Source organism: Melampsora larici-populina, assembly GCF_000204055.1.
Source record: "Melampsora larici-populina 98AG31 unplaced genomic scaffold MELLAscaffold_91, whole genome shotgun sequence".
NCBI classification, from domain to species: Eukaryota; Fungi; Basidiomycota; class Pucciniomycetes; order Pucciniales; family Melampsoraceae; genus Melampsora; species Melampsora laricis-populina.
The window spans coordinates 78,283-97,138 of record NW_006768855.1 but is presented as its reverse complement, the minus strand read 5'-3'; the positions used below and the strand labels follow the sequence as shown (position 1 = coordinate 97,138).

General features: G+C 43.4%; 3 protein-coding genes across 3 annotated transcripts in view; 2 read left to right on the top strand and 1 right to left on the bottom strand.

Annotated features, from left to right (window-relative positions):
- MELLADRAFT_113681 (uncharacterized protein) overlaps positions 1 to 1,851 on the top strand; it is a gene marked incomplete at both ends in the record, with an annotated part of 2,253 nt that extends 402 nt beyond the window's left edge. The window contains 2 exons of the mRNA XM_007418410.1: positions 725 to 927; positions 1,012 to 1,851. Coding sequence (XP_007418472.1) covers positions 725 to 927; positions 1,012 to 1,851 — 1,043 coding nt within the window. The remainder of the gene's footprint in view (positions 1 to 724; positions 928 to 1,011) is intronic.
- Positions 1,852 to 10,698: 8,847 nt separating this feature from the next.
- MELLADRAFT_96044 (uncharacterized protein) lies at positions 10,699 to 11,890 on the top strand (the record flags this gene model as incomplete). Its single annotated transcript, XM_007418396.1, has 4 exons — positions 10,699 to 10,743; positions 10,905 to 11,190; positions 11,263 to 11,361; positions 11,433 to 11,890. 4 exons carry the CDS (start codon positions 10,699 to 10,701, stop codon positions 11,888 to 11,890), a joined length of 888 nt encoding a protein of 295 aa, XP_007418458.1.
- Positions 11,891 to 15,505: 3,615 nt separating this feature from the next.
- MELLADRAFT_113679 (uncharacterized protein) lies at positions 15,506 to 17,242 on the bottom strand (the record flags this gene model as incomplete). The annotated part of the gene is made up of 3 exons (XM_007418400.1): positions 15,506 to 16,290; positions 16,418 to 16,589; positions 16,616 to 17,242. The coding sequence occupies 3 exons, from the start codon at positions 17,240 to 17,242 to the stop codon at positions 15,506 to 15,508; spliced, it is 1,584 nt and encodes a 527-aa protein (XP_007418462.1).
- Between the last annotated feature and the right edge of the window lie 1,614 nt (positions 17,243 to 18,856).

The window sequence follows — 18,856 nt, the reverse complement described above, 5'->3', positions numbered from 1 at the left end:
CGGATCAGACTCTGAAGCACCTGACGAAGGAACAACAAATGCTGACGACGACCCCAAGATGATGCTTCCGACCACTACAATCAACCAGAGAAGTTCAAAATAACGACTTTGCACAATCTGACCGATGAAGATAACTCCCCGTCAGACTCCTCAGACTCAGATAGCAATTCAAAATCCTCAAGTTCCTCGGACTCCTCTGAATCAACATCCTCTGACTTATCATCCTCATCTTCTGATTCAACTTCTGACTCAGACTCGTCAGACTCAAGCGATGCCTCTGATTCCTCCTCTGACAATGATGATAAAGAAGATAAAGATAAGAGAAGACATAAGTGACACAAGATGAAACTATATCACGCCTTCCATTCTACCCCCCCTACATCCTACTCTACACTCTTAACCTTACCTACCCCAAATTCCAAATCGTTAATACCTCCGAGTAAATCGCTCGTGCAGAAACCATTTCTTCAATAACACATGAGAAATCCCCCCTAAATTTCCCCACATCATGCTCGAGCATCTCGCATAGATATCCAAGCCAGTTAACATCACCCTTACAGAAATGCTATTCTTCCCAAAGCAAATTGCATTTACTACCTATTCTCTTAAATCTCACTCTATCTTGTTATTGGCTTCTCCTGATCCTCCACCTTATCTCAAAATGCCACTTTGATTACACATCAAGTAGAGTATTCTAACAAAAAGTTCGGATTATTTCCTGTAGGCGCTAAGAAAAAGAAAGCAGCCAAGCAGAAGAAATCGAAATCCAAGAAAACATCAAAAGGGAAAGAGAAGACCAAAAAGTCGAAGAACAAGAGAGGCAAGAATAAGAAAGATAAGAAGAAATCTTCGAAAAAGTCAAAGAGTAAAGGTGTAATAGAAATTGACATAGGATCAGTACCAACTGGTGACCTCGTACCTTTGCAGGTAAGCAGCTCATGAAAATTACAAACATAATTTAGAAACTTATCTTAATTTCTTACCATTACCCTCCTTAAATCCTATTCGAAGCCTTACTGGGGAGATCAGATGTCAGATCTTAATACATCAATCCCCCTGACAGTTTTCGATCAAAACTTCGCTAGAGCAGACAAGGACGAACATAACCGTAACCATCACTCCTCATCCTCCAAGAATAAGACGAACAAAGGCTTTGACGCACCTTCACAGTATCGTTTAACTTTCGGCGAATGGTCCGAAAACATGAGTCTGTTCCGACGATACCTCTCTGGCTACTACAATCAGAAACCCCTAGCCAAACGATTGAAACTGCACATCAAGAATGTGAAGGCAATCAAACGATCCACCGAGTGTTGGATGACAGCACTACGCTACGACATTCTCTGTAGAGCACAAATCTTCGTCAAACGAGAAGGAAAAACCAGGATGAAAGATATCGGATCCCGGGTGTTACAGTACGAGAACCAAGCGAAAGATAAATCCCTCCGTGCCGGCAAAGCTAACTGCGGTGACATCAACCCATACGCAAGAGGCGGCAGGTTTGAAAATCGTAACCCAGAGACAGGCCTCTACGAAAACACCACCCATCAACAATCATCCGGCACTGGAGGCCACGCAGGATCTAATCCAGAATCTCAGTCTCTAAAGAGAAAACGGGGTCGACGTGGTGGCCACAACACGACCCAACAACCAACATCTCGACAAGCTCCCTCCCAGAATGCACCACGACCAGTACAACACGTACTTCCACCCAACCCGACGTTGTATCCAAATCAACACCCTTTACCCCCCCCAGCTCCTATGGCAGCCAACAGATTTCCAAACAGGGGAGGTAGAGGAGGTTGGCGCGGAGGAAGAGGAGGTTTTCATAACCCTAGAAACAACACGTAAGCTGATCATAGGTCTTAAACAACTACCCAAATTTTTCCTACTTTTACCACGAGCTCAACACACCGAAATTTCCTCTGTAACCTGAATGTCTCCGAAACCCCGCATAAATTTTGTTCCACGCATGGAAGCTCATAGACTTTAGTCCCAAACTGTTCCGTTTCTAATTTTGTTCCTCCTTTCCCTATCTTTTACACACACCTGTTGTTATCATGAGCATTTTCCCTTTTATCACATGTAGCCCCTTTTATTTCCAATTTGTTGAAGTCCGATGTCTATGTTTTTTGCAATGTTTTCGTGTTTATATTGATAAACTTACGTGCCAACCTTGTTGACCCTGCATTAGCACACGAAGAACACCGTCCGAGAACGACATTGTAAAACCTGCCAACGAGCCTAACATCCCACAGACTAAGAAACAACCCACCTGGCCTAAGGGTGCCAAATGCGACATGAAGATACACGCGTGGAGGAAAGCGCTAGGAAAACACCACCTCCTACCAAGACTACAATTTATCATTGATGGCTTCAAAGAAGGTTTCGACCAAGGGATCCCTGACCACTCGATCGAAGGTCTCCCCTTTTTCTGCCCCCCTAACCACCAGTCAGCACTCTCAGCTAGAGAAGATATAGAAAAGAACTTACGTCAAGAAGTAGAGGCAGGTCGAATGTACGGTCCTTACACAAAGGAAGAGATATCATCTCGTTACAGATTCTTTCGGTCTAGCCCTCTAGGAGCGGTAACAAACGGCGACGGCTCATTCCGCCCAATCAACGACCTATCCTTTCCAAAACACCACCCTCACATTCCCAGCGTCAACTCCTTTGTCAACAAAGACGACTTTAAAACAACGTGGGATAATTTCGAAAAAGTAGCATTACATATAGCAAACGCTTCCGTCCCTTTACAGATAGCCCTTTTCGACTGGCTAAAAGCCTACAGACAAATTGGAACTCACCCGAGCCAATGGCCGTTTTTACTCATTCAAGACTTCAACGGCTTACTTTACATAGACCTTTGCATCTCCTTCGGTGGAGTCGCAGGCTGCGGCAGCTTTGGAGGCCCAGCAGACGCATGGAAGGAGCTAGTCAAGCTAGAATTTGGTCTGAATAAAGTTTTCCGCTGGGTGGACGACAACTTGGTAATCAAGGAGAAGTCAAGCCCCCTCAGCATGAATGAAGTAGTAGCGTATAGTACTACTCTAGGCGTAAAAACTAACGAAACCAAATTTACACACTTTAGCAATGAGCAGAAGTATATAGGTTTCCTCTGGAATGTTGACAAGAAGACCGTCTGCCTACCTCCAAAGAAGCTGAAGGAACGACAAGACCAACTTGAAACCTTCCTAGCAAAAGTAGATTACACTTTTAAAGAGGTAGAAAAAATGTACGGCAGGCTAAGCCACGTCTCGTACATCGCCCCGCAGCTACGCTGCTATATACGATCCGGTTTTAGATGGAAATGCGAATGGGTCAAACATGAAGCTAAGCGGAAGATGCCTCCTCTAGTCAGGGGAGATCTTGCAGTATGGCAGAACGCATTAAACTCTTTCCCGAATCGATTACTGCTGAAAACCAGATTGATCAACAATATAGGTTGGGTAGGCAACGCTTCCACCTCTTTTGGAATAGGTGTCATCGTCGGCAAGTTCTGGTCACAATTTAAACTCAGACCAGGTTGGGATCAACCAATAGGAAGACCAACTCGTGGGATAGCCTGGTTGGAAACAGTTACGGTACGTTTGGGATTGCTAATCGTACAGAAACTTCGACCTCTAGAAGGGGAAAGATTTTTGGTATTAACTAATAACACGACAACCGAGGGAGTACTGTGAAACGAATCCTCGCGAGACCACTGGGTGAACGAAGAATGTAAGAATATCTCCACCCTTCTATTTCAAAATAACTGTCAACTGGAACAGCGTCGCGTGTCTACTTTAGACAACGCAGCCGACCAGCTATCACGCGGCCTTCCTACCTCCAAGCCTTGTTACGCACAAGTTCACATCACTATCCCTGACGATCTAGAACGGTGGCTAGAAGATGTAGAGTTTCCCATAACATACGGACCAACTACAGTAAGCCCTCTTATAACATCACCTTCCCCACAGGTTCTGAGTACCCTACACCTCCTCTCACCTGTCATAGTTCTAGAGAATCGATCATCCTACACTTCACCACACACCTTTCAACTGTTTTTTCTACACCCCCACAACCCCAACACCGCAACCGCTACGCTCCGCTCAGGTTTTCGACCTATTTTGGGAGCGGAGCGCAGTGCTGCGCTCAATCTCACTACGCACATTATCGCTCTTTTTTTATTTTTGTTCGTACTTCGGTGTGCGTAGTGGTTCAACCACTACGCACATCGCTATGAGCGGCGCACATCGCCTTGATGATGAAAAAAAAGAAAATTGACTCGACTTCAATTTTGCTAGACTGATGTATCTATGTAACACAACATAAACGAGAAAAAACATGTGAAAACAACTTTTCCAAAGAAGAAAAAGCGACCACTTTCTAAATTCCAATTCGATTCTTTCCATCGATCCAACTCATCTGTGGTTGAACTGACTTGTTCTGAAGATGAAATTTAACAAGTAGACAAATGGAACAGTTCATTTGAACTTACTCAGATCTATAATCACATTCAATTCATTATTTAAGATTGTAGATTGAGTACCCCAAAAAGTATGCATTGAAAATAAAGCATTGATTTGTTTGATTGGATCTATTTCATGTTTTAGATAATCTAAACTTCAAGATAATTATGAAATTAACTTAATCAACATCACCTTCCCATTATGTATTGTGATTGAAACTTACAATAATATAATGATAGTACTAAACCAAAGCGTTCTGAGAGATGAATACATTACAGATACATGAATCAAATTCCAACCCAAGTTTGAATAAATCAATTTAAAACTTGAAAATGGACCTAAACTTGATGAACATGTTTGTCGGATTGGATTTGATTTGGTTTGAAAATTTGAAATCATAAGAGTGATGTCTTGTTTGATTTTATTGATGAATGTTCCTGAAGTGTGATAGAATTATGGTGGATCGATTCGGGTTGTGCTTTAGTGATGTTTTGATTGCTAGGATATCGATGAGATTGATTTCTAGGGGATCAAAAATGGATTTGAAAGTAGCTCTGCAATACAAATCGGCCATCGATGAAAAGTCATCCAGTGGGTAGAAATTGAATGATTGGTTCGGAAGGAGGTCCATGCGCCTTCGCCACCGTCCATCGGGAGTTTTGAGTGATGTATGACCGAGAATCCTTGCAAGGGTTTTGCGCCGCTCATGAGCGGAGCAACTCGGACGCGAGCCCTGTGCGTAGCGGTTTGCTGCGCTCAGGGAAATTCGGCCCCTGGGTGCGGTGCGCAGGCTGCGCTCAGCAGAGTAGGGGCTGTAGCGAAGGCCAAAGTCGCTCCGCACACGCTCCGCACACGCTCTTTCGTGCGGAGCGGTTGCGGTGTTGACAACCCCCTGTTATTTTCGACCGTACTTATACACACCAAACCTTTAAGAGGAACCTCTACTTGCCCTATTCTCTCATATCCGTGCACAACCCGTTCTACCAAATCAGTGCCACCTTCAGGTAAGCTTCGATCATCCAAGGTTGACAGTAATGAATACTCCAGATATTTAGAAGCTGAAATGATACCCTACCTAAAAATCAGCTTTCATTTATAACCAATACCCAACTTGTCGACCATGAGATGTATCAAGGCCTTTCTACGAATCGATGACAAAGTCAAACGCACCCTATCCAGAGCTCAACGGCACATGATCCGAGCCGGATGGAGCCGCTCAACCATTGAGTCGTATTCATCCGGCGTCAAGAAATTTAAATTGTTCGCCGCCCTTAAGAAACAGACCGCCTTCCCAGCTTCTTGTGACACGGTAGAACACTTCATTATCTGGGCTGGACATAACGTCAATAGACGCGCTACCAACAAACCAGTCAAAGTCACCACGATCACGAAGTACTTGACTGCGTTGCGAACCTGGCACGCCTTCCATGGCTATAACTTTCCCAACATACAACTTACACGCCTGAAGACTTTACTACGTGCTTCAAAAAGGCTAGAATCACATGCTCCTGTACAGAAAATCAACCGCCAACCAGTAACCCCCAAGAACCTCCTCTCTCTCGTATCTGACATTGCAGAACATGAGTTAGATTCGAAAGGCTTCACAGCTCTAGTACTAGTCGCCTACTGGGGTCTTTCCAGATTAGGAGAATTGACCTACCAATCCGCGGCCTACGATAGACACGACCACAGTGCTATACTAAGATCAGATGTCAAGTTCTACGTGAAAAACGGCAACAACGTGGCGGAAATCAAAATTCGCGAAGCAAAAACTGCCGCGCCAGGAGAGTCTCAACTCCTGTCCCTACGCGCTACTGGAGGAGTGTTATGCCCTGTCGAGGCCTTGAAAAGGTTAATGAATTTTCTAAAGAAAGTAAAGGATCCTCGTCTATTCCTCACGTGGAGTGAGAATGGAATGACGGGAATTACTAGACAAACGATGACGAATCTCATGTCAAGATCCTGGAAGAAGGAATCCAAGTTAACTGGCCACTCTTTCCGAATAGGAGGGGCGACGCTGTTGACAAAAGCAGCGGTTAACCTTGACGCGATTAAGACCCTCGGACAATGGAAGTCAGCTTGTCACGCTCTGTACCAGCGGGAATGGGACGAGAAAGAATGGGAAGCAGCAAAACGGATTCTACGAATAACTGAAGACAAAATCCCAGATTATGCCTAACGTTTTCATTGATTAACCATAGTTACATCTTTTGTACCGTTCGCTCCATGTTTTTATAAACCACGACCCATCTAGAAATCTTGTATATATTTCCTTTGACACTCTGTTCCCGCTACATCCGTACGTTGTAAATCACAATGCCATACTTCTTGAACATATCCTACCTTGAGAAGATGCACTAGGCGACGGGATTGGGAGGAACCTAAGTAGGCTCAGGCCCGCCACCTGAGAATGGGAAACTAGGCCCCTCCCCTTCCAACTGAAGAAACGTACTCTGTAAACTAGTAGAAATAATCTCTCTACAAAAAGTTTACCGTTCTTCGATGAGAACTCCCAGGGGTAACTCTCTAAGAACAAGCAGATACATTCCGTAGAGAGTTCATACACAGAACTCTCCACAGGAAATATCTAAGTACACATCTCAGATATTCCAGGTCTCGAGAAAGTAGAGACTTCCTTGAGACCTACCGCCCGCATCTACTCCTTCCCTCACTTAGTAATTAACTAAGCAAGGGAAGGAAATGTGTCTATTAGAAAAAATAGAAGTGTTACAATTGAGAATGGACGGGAAAGTCCCCACGCCGCGGGGTTTTTGACCGGATCAGGGCTTGCATCTGCTCTTAATGCAAACCTAACAGTCTGGGTATGTACACCTTTGGTATGGGTTTGTACAGGCTTGTTGGGTTTTTCACCGGAACAAGGATTGTATTGATCATCTGCCTTATGTCAAGTATGCTGCCTTTGGATCAGCTTCTCCCTTCCAAGACTTTATGTCTTGGTATTTGTAACATGTAATTTTGAAAAAAGACCAATCACTTCCAAAACTTTATGTGTTGATATTTGTAACATGTAATTTTGACAAAATCAAGATAAAGCTTCAAACAGATGAGGGCCTAGCTTAGTGGCGGCTCATAGAGAGCTTTATAATCAAAAAAGTGTCACATATGGGAGACAAGAGCTAAGAGCACACAAACACAATAATCAAATAAAGCAGAAACATATGAAAAATGACATGGAATGATTGGTCAGGGGTTAGTTTGCTGCCATACATCCTGTTCATCTTTGAGAGGTGCGGCCACATGATGTGTTCCTTGGAGGTCACTGGTCCTCTCATGATTAATTTTGGTCTGGAAACCTGTTCAGATTTCAGATGTTTGCAGGCATCATCTCAAGCTCCCTTGAAGCTTCTCTGACACTAGCATAAAGTTTTGGTGAAATCTTCCTGAATTTTTGTTGAATTTTTGTTGAAGTCGTGGTAAGCTCTGGCCTGCCAGAGACCAGTAGATGGGGGCTGTGAATGGCAAGACGGTCTTCGTTCAAGAGCCCAAAGACAACATCACCAACTTTGGGCATTTTGCTTACCCTCACACACAGAAGAACCGTGGTGCAAAGGAAGGCTCTGGACCCTGGAAGACCACGTGGTATACATGCCTTGGCGTTCTCAAATGCGACAACGGTCAATGCGATTACGCTGCACCACCTCCAACTGCTGAAGGAAAGGCAGCCGAGATTATTTTTGAGTCAGTCCAATCCCGTTCTCTTACTAACGCTACTAAGCACTGTTATTCTAATCATATGACTGCTTCTTCACGTTGCTTGTTTTTAGGCATCCGATCTGTCCTGCTGCCGAGTGTGGTGGCAAACACACTTGGACTCAATGTACTCAGTCTAGCTGTCGAGTCGATCTGGAGAAGGCCACTCTATGGGCAGTTCTTCGCCACTCGGGGATCCATAACCACGTTTGGCCAATTGCAAAAAAGGCCAACCCTTTGGCTATGCACGAGCTGATGGAAGAGGTGGTACGGAACCCAAAAGCAGGCCCGTTGGTGTTGAAGGTTAGTTCCATACCAACATTTTTTTGTTGTTTTTCTCGGGTCTAGGCTGACCAAAATCGCTTTGCAGGTTGGCCAGGCTGCCACCGGACAGACCTTCACACCACCAGTCACTGATATCCACCCAGCGTTTGCTCACGCGGCCGGCTAGCTTACTTACGTCGAAAACTACTTGTAGAAAAGGGGCTTATGCCCAAAAAGGAAAGCAGAGAAGGAGGTGATAGGTTTATGTTGGACCTCATTCACTGGGGTAGGTCAGTCTATTCCATTTGGATTGGTTCATTGCCCGGGTCATTGACATTGTATTTTCCATGGCAGGAACGGTCTTTGATTGGTATCTACCTCTTTACTGAGTTCGAATATGCACATCACCTTCCAGTCCGAGTGGATGTCAGAACAGCTGGTCCGTCGGGACCAATTTGGCAAGGTCTATTTGGGCGGGTTGCTATCAGATGTAACCTACCAATTCTTTCGCAACGGGTATCTTCTTACTACTGCTATGTACAGCCACCTGCAACATCGCTGGATCCCCATTCTCCTCACCTGGATATGGGGACTTGATGTCAATCACTATCAGGCACATTTCACGACTTTGCTTCAACAAATAAATTCAGCTGATCTCACTTATCATGAGCGGGAACTGTTAGTACAGCAAGTGGTGGACTTTTTGCACGCGCAAAAGAAGGGGTATATGGCGGCGTATATGGACGTATTCAACGAAAATGATCCCTCTAAAGCTTTGGATAAGCTGAAGGGATGTCACAAACAATTTCGTCAGTCATTAACTCGAGTCAAAAAGAACCGTAACATTGTCGATGCTAGTCACTTGGTGTGTATTTTTCTTTTACATGTATTCCACTATTTTTCAATACACTCTCCAATCTGCTTGATATTGAGACTGACTCGCCTTGTGTTTTCAATACCAATAGAGTGACTTCGAACGGATGGCCCTGGATCTACTGGAGCCCATCAAACCGGGTGTACTGACTCTGAAGGACAAATTTGATGCTATCAGTCGTTTATTTCCCAAAGCCAAAGCCTGGATTGACTGGTGGAATACGGCGGACATCCACACCATGCTGTTCTGCTTGCGAGAACGGTTACCGCTAGATGATCCACCACTACCAGATGAATTACACGATTACAAGCTTCCCGATACTACTAACGGTCAAGAATTCACGCATCAGCAATACTATATTTTAACGTACGTCTTGCACATTATGAAGCTCTCTTCTCAATTTTGCTAATATATCTGTGGTCCTTTGTTAGATCCGGAAATTGTACCATTATCCAGGGTTTTATTCAGCTGTTACTCTTCGTGGAATCTTTGAAGAAGGACTACCACCAACTCCTTCGTGGCATTCCCGTGAAGTATGGATCGAATTGGGATTCAGTTGTTGAGACCATGGGATGGTCAAAAGGACGCACCCGCTGCCGTCCCGAGGTCAACGATGAACGAGCCCCCAATACGACGGAAGCCCTTGTCGGACCCAAGAAAGCCGGCCGACCAACAGGATCCTTGAATGTCAACCGAGACTTGCACTCTTTGTACCAATCTTACTCGGCAAGCAACGATCTTGGTAAGCAAAACCGCTGTTGGCAAACAGCGGCACTCGAATCAATCTTGCCAGCCTTTACACCTCTGTGGGTCGAAGGTACCAAGGGCAAGGGCAAGTATATCACATCCAAACTCATCCATCATTATTCTTCAAGACTTTTGTCTGAGATGCATCGATCCACTCATATCAAATCAGTACTGTCTCGAGGCCTTCGATCCCTTCATTCAGCTATTCAATCAGTGTCGCCTAGTTATTTCATCACTGATAGTTTCTGTTCTGCCGACTTGTTCATCAAATATCTACTCAAGAGTCCAGGTGGTGTACCTACTTTGGCTGGACAACATTTCTCTCATAAGCTTATCCGTGACTATCAATGCAGCCAATATGATGGCCATCATCAAGAATTGGACGGCCTTGATAACACAAAGCTAACCTGCAATTCTCGGATGTGACTGAGCTGATCCACCGGTGGGAGACCAAAGGACTTTTCACTACCAGCGTGCGGTGCTGCCCAAGTTGCCTTGCCGACCATCGTCAGCAACCCACGTCCACTCAGCCTGATGACTCTGCCGACTTGACATATCTCGAAGTTGATCCGTCCAAACACGTCCCTCGGTTTTATGAAAGGTCCTGTTTGGATTTCTCCCCATCACCTATGACCGTTTATTTTCACCTTTATGGTGTTGCGGGCCTCAAACCCGACGATCAGACCAGGTTCATGGGTGAGACAGTTTGGCTCGAATCATTTACGCTCAACAACACTGAATACAAAATTGTATCACAAGGGTTTTGGGGTTTCAATCACTACTGATGTAAGTTAGTCAGGTATCTTGATGGGGTGCGTGGGGTTTGGTTCTATGACAATTGCAAAGATGATGGACAGGCACAGCTACTTGGTTGCAATCTGGACTTGATATCAGGAGCCCAACCATCCACCAGTTGGCTCATCTACCAACGAAATCCTACCACTGAGGAACAGAAAATCATTGATGCTGGCATTGCAAAAATCACCGCCAAGAACCCTGATGCCCTTGGCAATGTACCATTTGTGTCAGCCAACGATTTAGAAGGCATGCAAGATCAGATTGACGAGGACTCTCCTCCCTCCAATGTAGCATCAATCGAGACGGGCCCAATTAATGTGGTGAAGCAAGCATTCACCTCTTTAGGTAAGTCTTCACTGTTATTTACATATTGATTAAGAAGTAGTTGATACCAGCCTACTTTCCCTTTGCACTCAGCCATCAAGACTGAAAATGACTCACAGGCTACCAAGATACCTGCGCCGCCTCCAAATGCACCAGCAACAAACAAGGCCAGGAGAGCCTTTGTATTGGCGGGTAAGCTCTCTCATTTATGCTCATACTTTTGATCCAATAACTCAAGACTTGTTCCACTCAAACCTTGGCAGTCAATACCAAAATCCTTGAATCAAGTCAACTTGTGGCTAATTCACACCTCGACAACGGTTTTGATGATGATCTTTCAGGTCAGGAGGATCTAAAAGCCCTGTCTCCGCCAGCTAATTCTGGGATCAATAACCCTCCTACTCAACACATAAATCCTCCGGCCAGCATCTCTGGCCCCGAGCCAAAAGAACCCATCCAAGAAAGCATCAAGCTCCGCTTCAGTATCAAACGACCGGTCCCCAATGCGAGTCCGAGCAAATCTGCTTCTCCTTCACCTGAGAAAAATGTGGTGAAGAATTCTAAGAGACCCTCCAAGACCCAAAAACACGCTGCTAAGGCAGATGATGGTATTGGTGTTCAAGAAGAGGGAGACATCTCAGTTGAAGTCAAGGTTGAGCCAAAGGCGAAGGCTAAGGCTAAGGCTAAGGCTAGGAGCAACAAAGGGGGAGCAAAGAAATAGTTCCTTGATTTGTCCTTGTGTTTCACCTTCAATGTTTCTCTTTTTGTTCCTTGATCATGATTGCAAAGGTAAGCGCGGGAGTCATTAGACTGTGGTTTCTCTTCTCTCTCTATTTGTATCTTGTGTTGTGAGTTCAATGGGAGCCCTTGATTAAATGATATGGGCCAATTAAGCGGTGGAAAAACTCCCAGCACCATGTGGAACATGAAGCTCCTTAAGGAAACTGAGGGCAATCTTGAGATAAGAGAACACGCTGAACAATTTTGGCTAAGTCAAAACTTCAACGTATTTTTTCGCCAAGTCCAATGTGTGTAAAAATGAATGTAAGTGGTATGTCACTTGAAATCTACACTCAGAGGCTTTGCACTTATGATTGAGTGTAAATGAGATGGAGTGTAAATTTGGACATTTCCGCCCTATACGGACTTTTACACTCCTTTTTGTTACACTCAATATGTAGTGTAAAAAAAAGAGTGTAAAATTGTATGTTTTGGTGGGTAACATGAATTTTTACACTCATCCCTTTGCACACAAAATACTTGCACTCTACAAATTTGGCCGGATTGAGTGTAAAAATGTATTTACACACCTGTAACATGAATTTTTACACAAAACCAAATTTACACTCAATATCAAGTGTAAAAGGTTGAGTGTAAAAATCTCCTAACCGGTTGTTTATGCCATGGAAAGTATTCAAATGTTTACTATCAATCTGAAGCCCAAAATCACTGTTGTGATTGAGCTTGTGTGCGTTCCAATTCCTCTCCTTGTCCAGATCCTGGCAACCGACGAATTGAACAAACTCATTCAGCGGATTTGGGTTGGTGAACGTAGATTGGAAGGCTATGATTTTTCTGAAGAAATGTCTTGTGTATTACCCCTAGGTCGATTTTTCTGTTTGTCTATCCTCCAAACAGCATCAATTACTGATATGGCTTCTCTCCAATGTAGTCATTACAAATGCTGATCATCTTTAACGCTCCTTGGGTCTTTCATGGAATTTGGAAAGCCATTTCATCTACATTGGACCGTACATACACCCCAAATATAGTATATTGCAAAAGTATATCAAATTTGATTCTTGGATGAACTTAGCTGTGGTCCACTTGAAAATCATAGTGACTAAATGTGTAAAAGATATCCGAACCCATATCAACAAAAGCTATTTACTTGAAGAGCTTGAGAGTGATTCAACTTGAAAATGGTGTTACAAGGTTTCAATGGCGCGTCCTGAACTTGAGGACAGCAGGAAACAAGAACTTTATTGCAGAAAAAATTCCAATCAATCATTATGTCAAAGTGACTAATTGCGGATTGAAGAGAATTCCCTGACCAATACCAAACTGAGGGATCTTGATGTATCAACGCTTTGCGTCAATTATTTGTCTCTTGTAAGTTAATTTGGTCATCAAATTTTCAAAAACGGTTCTTGAGATTAATTCTTCTTTGGTAGGATCCCCTCATGTGCGGTAAAACAACGCATCATTATGAGGGTAACAATCGTGATCATGGTCAAATGAGATTTAGGAGTAGCCATACTTCATTGCAGTGGGAATTCTCAAAGTATTATACAAGCAGAGATGAACTTCTAGATAAGATCAAAAAAATTCAAGACAATGTGAAAATTTGAAAGCTTGACTATCCAATTGAATATGAGCTTTGATTTCTTTAATACATCATTTGCATGCATCCTAGGTTGTACTTGAATAGATCATATACCCATTGTGTCTTCTCTTTCATAACATTTTTGTGCATCATGGTTTCCTTCTTAATTTAGTTCGTTCAACTAGGCCCGTGTGGTAAGCTCAGACATTGATTCTGCCAATGATCTCTTGAGGCCCACCCCTTCGAAGCCAAATGTCACATTTCAAACTCATGGAACTTTGCTCAATAGCAAATTCTCTTCAGATCATACCTAGTATATATTTTGAGCTCAAAACACAATAGAGTGCTGTATATATGAGGGCAATGTATTTTGAAGCTGTATGGTTCTTGAGGTGGAACTCAAGTGTGTGAGGAGTACGCCTCTGTTAGGTGTACTCTTCACAGAAAATAGAGTAGGAAAAGGTAGGTGTGGTCTTCATGTGGTACACCCAAGTGAAGACTACAGCTAGTTGACCTCCAAGAAGAGGATTTGAGAAAGGGAAAGGAAAGATAAGGGCAATAAAGAGCTAATGTGCTCTAACCTCGTGAGACTGTGAGGGGCAGGCTTTACACTTTGGTAAACCAAAGATCCTGAAGGCTACTTTAGACTCCTTAAAGAGGAGGAAGCCTTGCTACTTTAAGGTTTATTTCTAGAGACAATGAATGCCCTGGGCTCGTAGAAATCAGTACCTTGGGTGTTCAGCAATGGAACCCGTAATGCTCAAGAATGGTCTTTAACAAGCTACACAACTAACCACGTACTTGAAGATCCTCTCAGTAGGAGTCAAGTAAAATGTGGTTCTGTGTTGTGATTGTAGTAAAAGATGGGGGGTGATTCTAGGGAAGAAGGGGGGGTTTATATAGTCTCAGTTCCAGTGTCAACTTGTGGTTGGCATGTGAGTCTTGTCTATTCACGTGTCAATTTGTGGTTGACACTTGGGTTAGGTTTACTATGTATTTAATACATTACATACATGTGTTTAAGTGGCTCTTGACACTGAGCCTTGAGATGTAGCTTATGGCTTTATACAATATTTTGGTGTTCATATGGTACTGTTAGCCCATGGTCCTGTAATTAGGGCTCAGGGCTGACAAAGTGTGTACGACTATCCTTGATTCTTTGGGTATCTTGGCAACTTTCAAGATTTTGCAAAAAGGATCAAAAATGATCATCATGATGTATTGTTTGTGACCGCCAGGAAATGGAAAAATCAACTGCCTGGTGCAACTCTGACCTCACGGATCCAGTGAAACAACCAGAATTTTGCAATACTCATAAGGATATCATGTCATAAATCCAGTCCCCAGTACAAAAACTCGATTAAACAAATGTGAACGTATGGAAAATGAAATCACAGGTAAGGTTGTCATTGATATATGTATGTGGACTTGTTGCTGATGTTCCATATTGTTTCTGACAAGTAGATTGTGACAGGTTTGGCTAGGGAGAATATTCATGACATTGACTGTAACCTAATCCAGAGGAGCCTTTCAGAACACGTTCAAACCATATCAGAAGACACTAGGAACAATCTGGAGCTGGGAAGTTTATGCAGAGATGTTGTCAAACGCGTTCACGATGAGACAGGGGCACACATCAGTAGCACTCACGCAGAGGTGTGTTCATCACCTTCCCATTTAAGTAAATGATTCATAGCTTATCTTCAACTAACATAGATGACAACATCCATTGCATGGAGACAAGCAAGGCAGGCGTAGCCATTTTGAAACAAAAGATTTGGGTTAGACAAGTCATTTGCTAAATGAGAACAAGATTTCAGAGAAAGAATTTTTGGAAACATCCATTCTCAACGCTCCAACCACACATTATATCTGTTACAAGAATGAGCTAGGTATATTAGAGATTGATGACAGCCAAGGGGACACCCCTTCTACAAGAGTCCAGTGATATGCTGTATCCTCCAAAAGCAAATAAAGACTGAATCGTGATTGTGAGCAGTAATTTTATGATCAAATTTTTGGGAATGAGTACCTTGTGTGATTCACAAGTTCGGTGAGGATGGCAGCTGCCTGTTGTATACTGATTGAACCCCCAGGTGCTACATAGAGAGAGCTGTGACTAATTATTTTGGAGCATTTTATGATGTGCCAGCTAGCAGAATCCCTTGAAGCACAATCTGTGTCACCAGCTTTGTGCATATATGCTAATTTGGTTTTGATATTTGGCCATCCTGCGTAGGGGTTGGGAGGTTTATCCAAATCTGTCAGCTCTCTGAACGGTTGAACTTCAAGCCATGTTTCTTGTACCCGAGAAGAGCGTTCTCCGTATGCTATGGTGAATATCTGACGGATAGAGCCATAGGATTTTCTACAGGCACTGTTGGCTTGTAAGACACAATACTTGATAGTACCATTGCCTACACTATGAGTGCTTACTGAATAGTCTCTTCCTTGATATTTGAAAGAATTCATTGGCAACACCAAAGGTGGTGTAACAACTTTGTCGGCTTGCACACCAGAGTTCCCAATGTGAATTGAGAGTTTTTCAACCTTCTGTAGTCTTGATATAAGCTTTGCACAAACCCGCTGACCTAAGTGTACAAGTTTCTGACTAGCCGGTGGCCACTTAGGGTTATTGGAACAATCATGATGGGAGCCATTAGCATTTGTAGGCCCCAAGAAATCGAAGATAGAAGTTTTCAGAGGTTCAGGAAGCTTTTCACTAAATTTGGGGAGTTGACTTTTCAGATTAGCAGAAATCACAAAGCGTCTTAGTAGTGTGAGATCCAAAGCCCCTGTAAAATACATTTGAGATAAAATGTAATTAGTAGCTGTGTAATGTGTTTCTGCATTGAGAAAGTGCTTACAAATCTGATGATTGTTGGGTATCATGCGAAGGACCCCATTTGTACGTTCATGTACCCACATTGTCCACACTGAAGCGGGTCCAAAGTGCGCCATTGCCTCTGGGATGTGCAAAGCCATGTGATGATTGGGTCTTGGATGCATTTGAGGAAAAAGCTGGTGCAGATTTGCTCGGTACTACTGAATATGCATCTTCAAAGAGTTCACATGTTGTTGATTTGTTACAGGGCTACAAATCAAATTGGCTGCACTGACAAGATGGAAAAAGTTGTGAAGCAGACAAGTCTTAGTGTTATTGGTTGCTTCAGTGTAGACTTTCCCCAGAACTGGGATCAAGATGAGTGTAAACAAATTAGCCCACTCATCAGCCTTCAATTTTCCTCCACAAGCTTGCCCCACTGTCCTTGGTACTTGTCCAATCCAAGTCAGGAGATTTATTTCACCAATGACAGTCAATAACAACTTGAACATATGTTTATCAGTGAACAGAAGAGGCAAATCTTCTATTCGTTTGGAGGACAAGCTGCTTGAACGATCCTTTTCATGCTGGAGTCCTGTTGCACAGTAGTCCAAGTCGTTTTCTTTGTCACTATCATAATGCTCGTGGTTGTCAGAGCCTTTCTTGGTCTGGGTCCCACCATTTGAGGCAGTATGATTCAAATGGTGGTGGTAATCTTCAAGATTCAAGTCGATGTCAGGTCTGATCTTCAGCTCTTCCAGTTCCGCATCCAACTCCTCTTGTATATCATTCATATCTAATTTGTCTTCATCTTCAGATTCTGAATCATCATCATAATCAATTGCCATTGCTTTCTTGTCAATTTTCAGCCCCATCAAGGCCTGTCCGTGATACCTCAAGATTCCAAGAATGATGTTGTGCATTGGTTCAACTACCACATGGCTAATTGGAAGTAGGTAAGGAAGTTCCAGTAAAGGTGAGTAGCGGACCCCATTCTGGTCAAACAGACGTTTGCGGTTGGCTAGAGTTGTTGCTTGATACCAATCCAATGCAGCTTCTCTAATACCGGTGTTGGTCTTGCGGGAGAAGATTGACAGGTCAAGCATCTCAAGCTCAATTTTTGTAACATCACATAAAGAACATGGATTGTTAGTTGTACTGTGGGCTGCTAATCCCATAACCTTTCTGGCTCCTACAAGATCACAAATGATTTGAATGACCATTCCTCTGAAGACACGTCCCTCTTTTGGAGCACGCGCTGTGCTAGAACAATGCACACCATCCCAAAGCTGAAGGAGATCCTGTACCACGGGACGTAAGACATGTTGAACTTGGACCACATTGGGCTCTTTGGGGCCCGGGATGATGCCAGCAATGTAGATGTTTTCCTCTTGATATCTATGTGAAAGAGGAAGGTTCAAACCGGTAAGAACAATTGCACCTAAAGAAGCTGATTTCCCTACAGCTTTGTTCCCCCAAGGATTGAACCAATCCACTCCCAGAGAAAATGCTAAATTTCCACTTGTGGAGGTGAAAGGGGTCCCATCATGATTCTTCTCCTTTGTCCACCTTGGTGAGTCCCACACATCATACATGAGGCCATAGTTTCAAGGCCTATCTTGGAGTGACATATCAAGCAAATCTTCCATTCCAGGCCAATTGAGGAATTGGGCAAGCCATTCACAGAGTGGGTAGGTCGTATAAAGCCGACATGGTACAGGTTTGAGGTGACTATACCCCTTTCGATCCATGAAAAGAGGCTCATTGCATTTGTTACTTTGAGGCGTCTCCCAATGTAGACACTGGATGGGCGCGCCATGGATGGGATACAAGCTGAAACATTTAGGGCGGCAGATACATCAGGACAGTTTTGGTTGAAGAATGAGATTTTTTTAGTATAGATCGTATGTCAGTGGGTATTTTTCTTGAAGAATTGTTGGTGTCACATTTCAGATCGTAGATACCACTAGTGACCTTCAGAGTTGAGTTTGCAGTTCTCATGCTAACACGGTGCAAGAGATATTGACAGCTTGCCAAAAGGATAGGTCCCAAGATATCAAAAGACTCATCTCAACGCAGCCACAGTTACTATACCAGTACCGGTAAAGTACAGTATAGTACCTGATTTTCCTGGTACAGTACCTGCCAGTATTGTACCTAGGTGAGCACTACTGTACTGGAGGGCAAATATTTTTGAAATTTTAGTATAGGTACTGTACCAAGTACAGTACCGCCGCGGAAGGTACAATACCGGTCCCTGCCAGTACCTAAAATATAGGTACTATACTGGTACAGTAGTCAACAGTACCTGTATTTTTGATTTTCTTGATCAATCCCCTTTCCTCCCAGCACTATAGTAGTATGTTTGTTTTCAGTTTCACTCTCTACTGATATATATTACCTAATCAATGATTTATATATAAATAAGCAACTTAGTTATCATTTCTTAAGCCTTTCAATACACCCAATGTGCCGGGTACCAACTCAAGGTACGGTGAGATACTGGGCAGCACCTGCCATAGGTACTGTAAAGTACA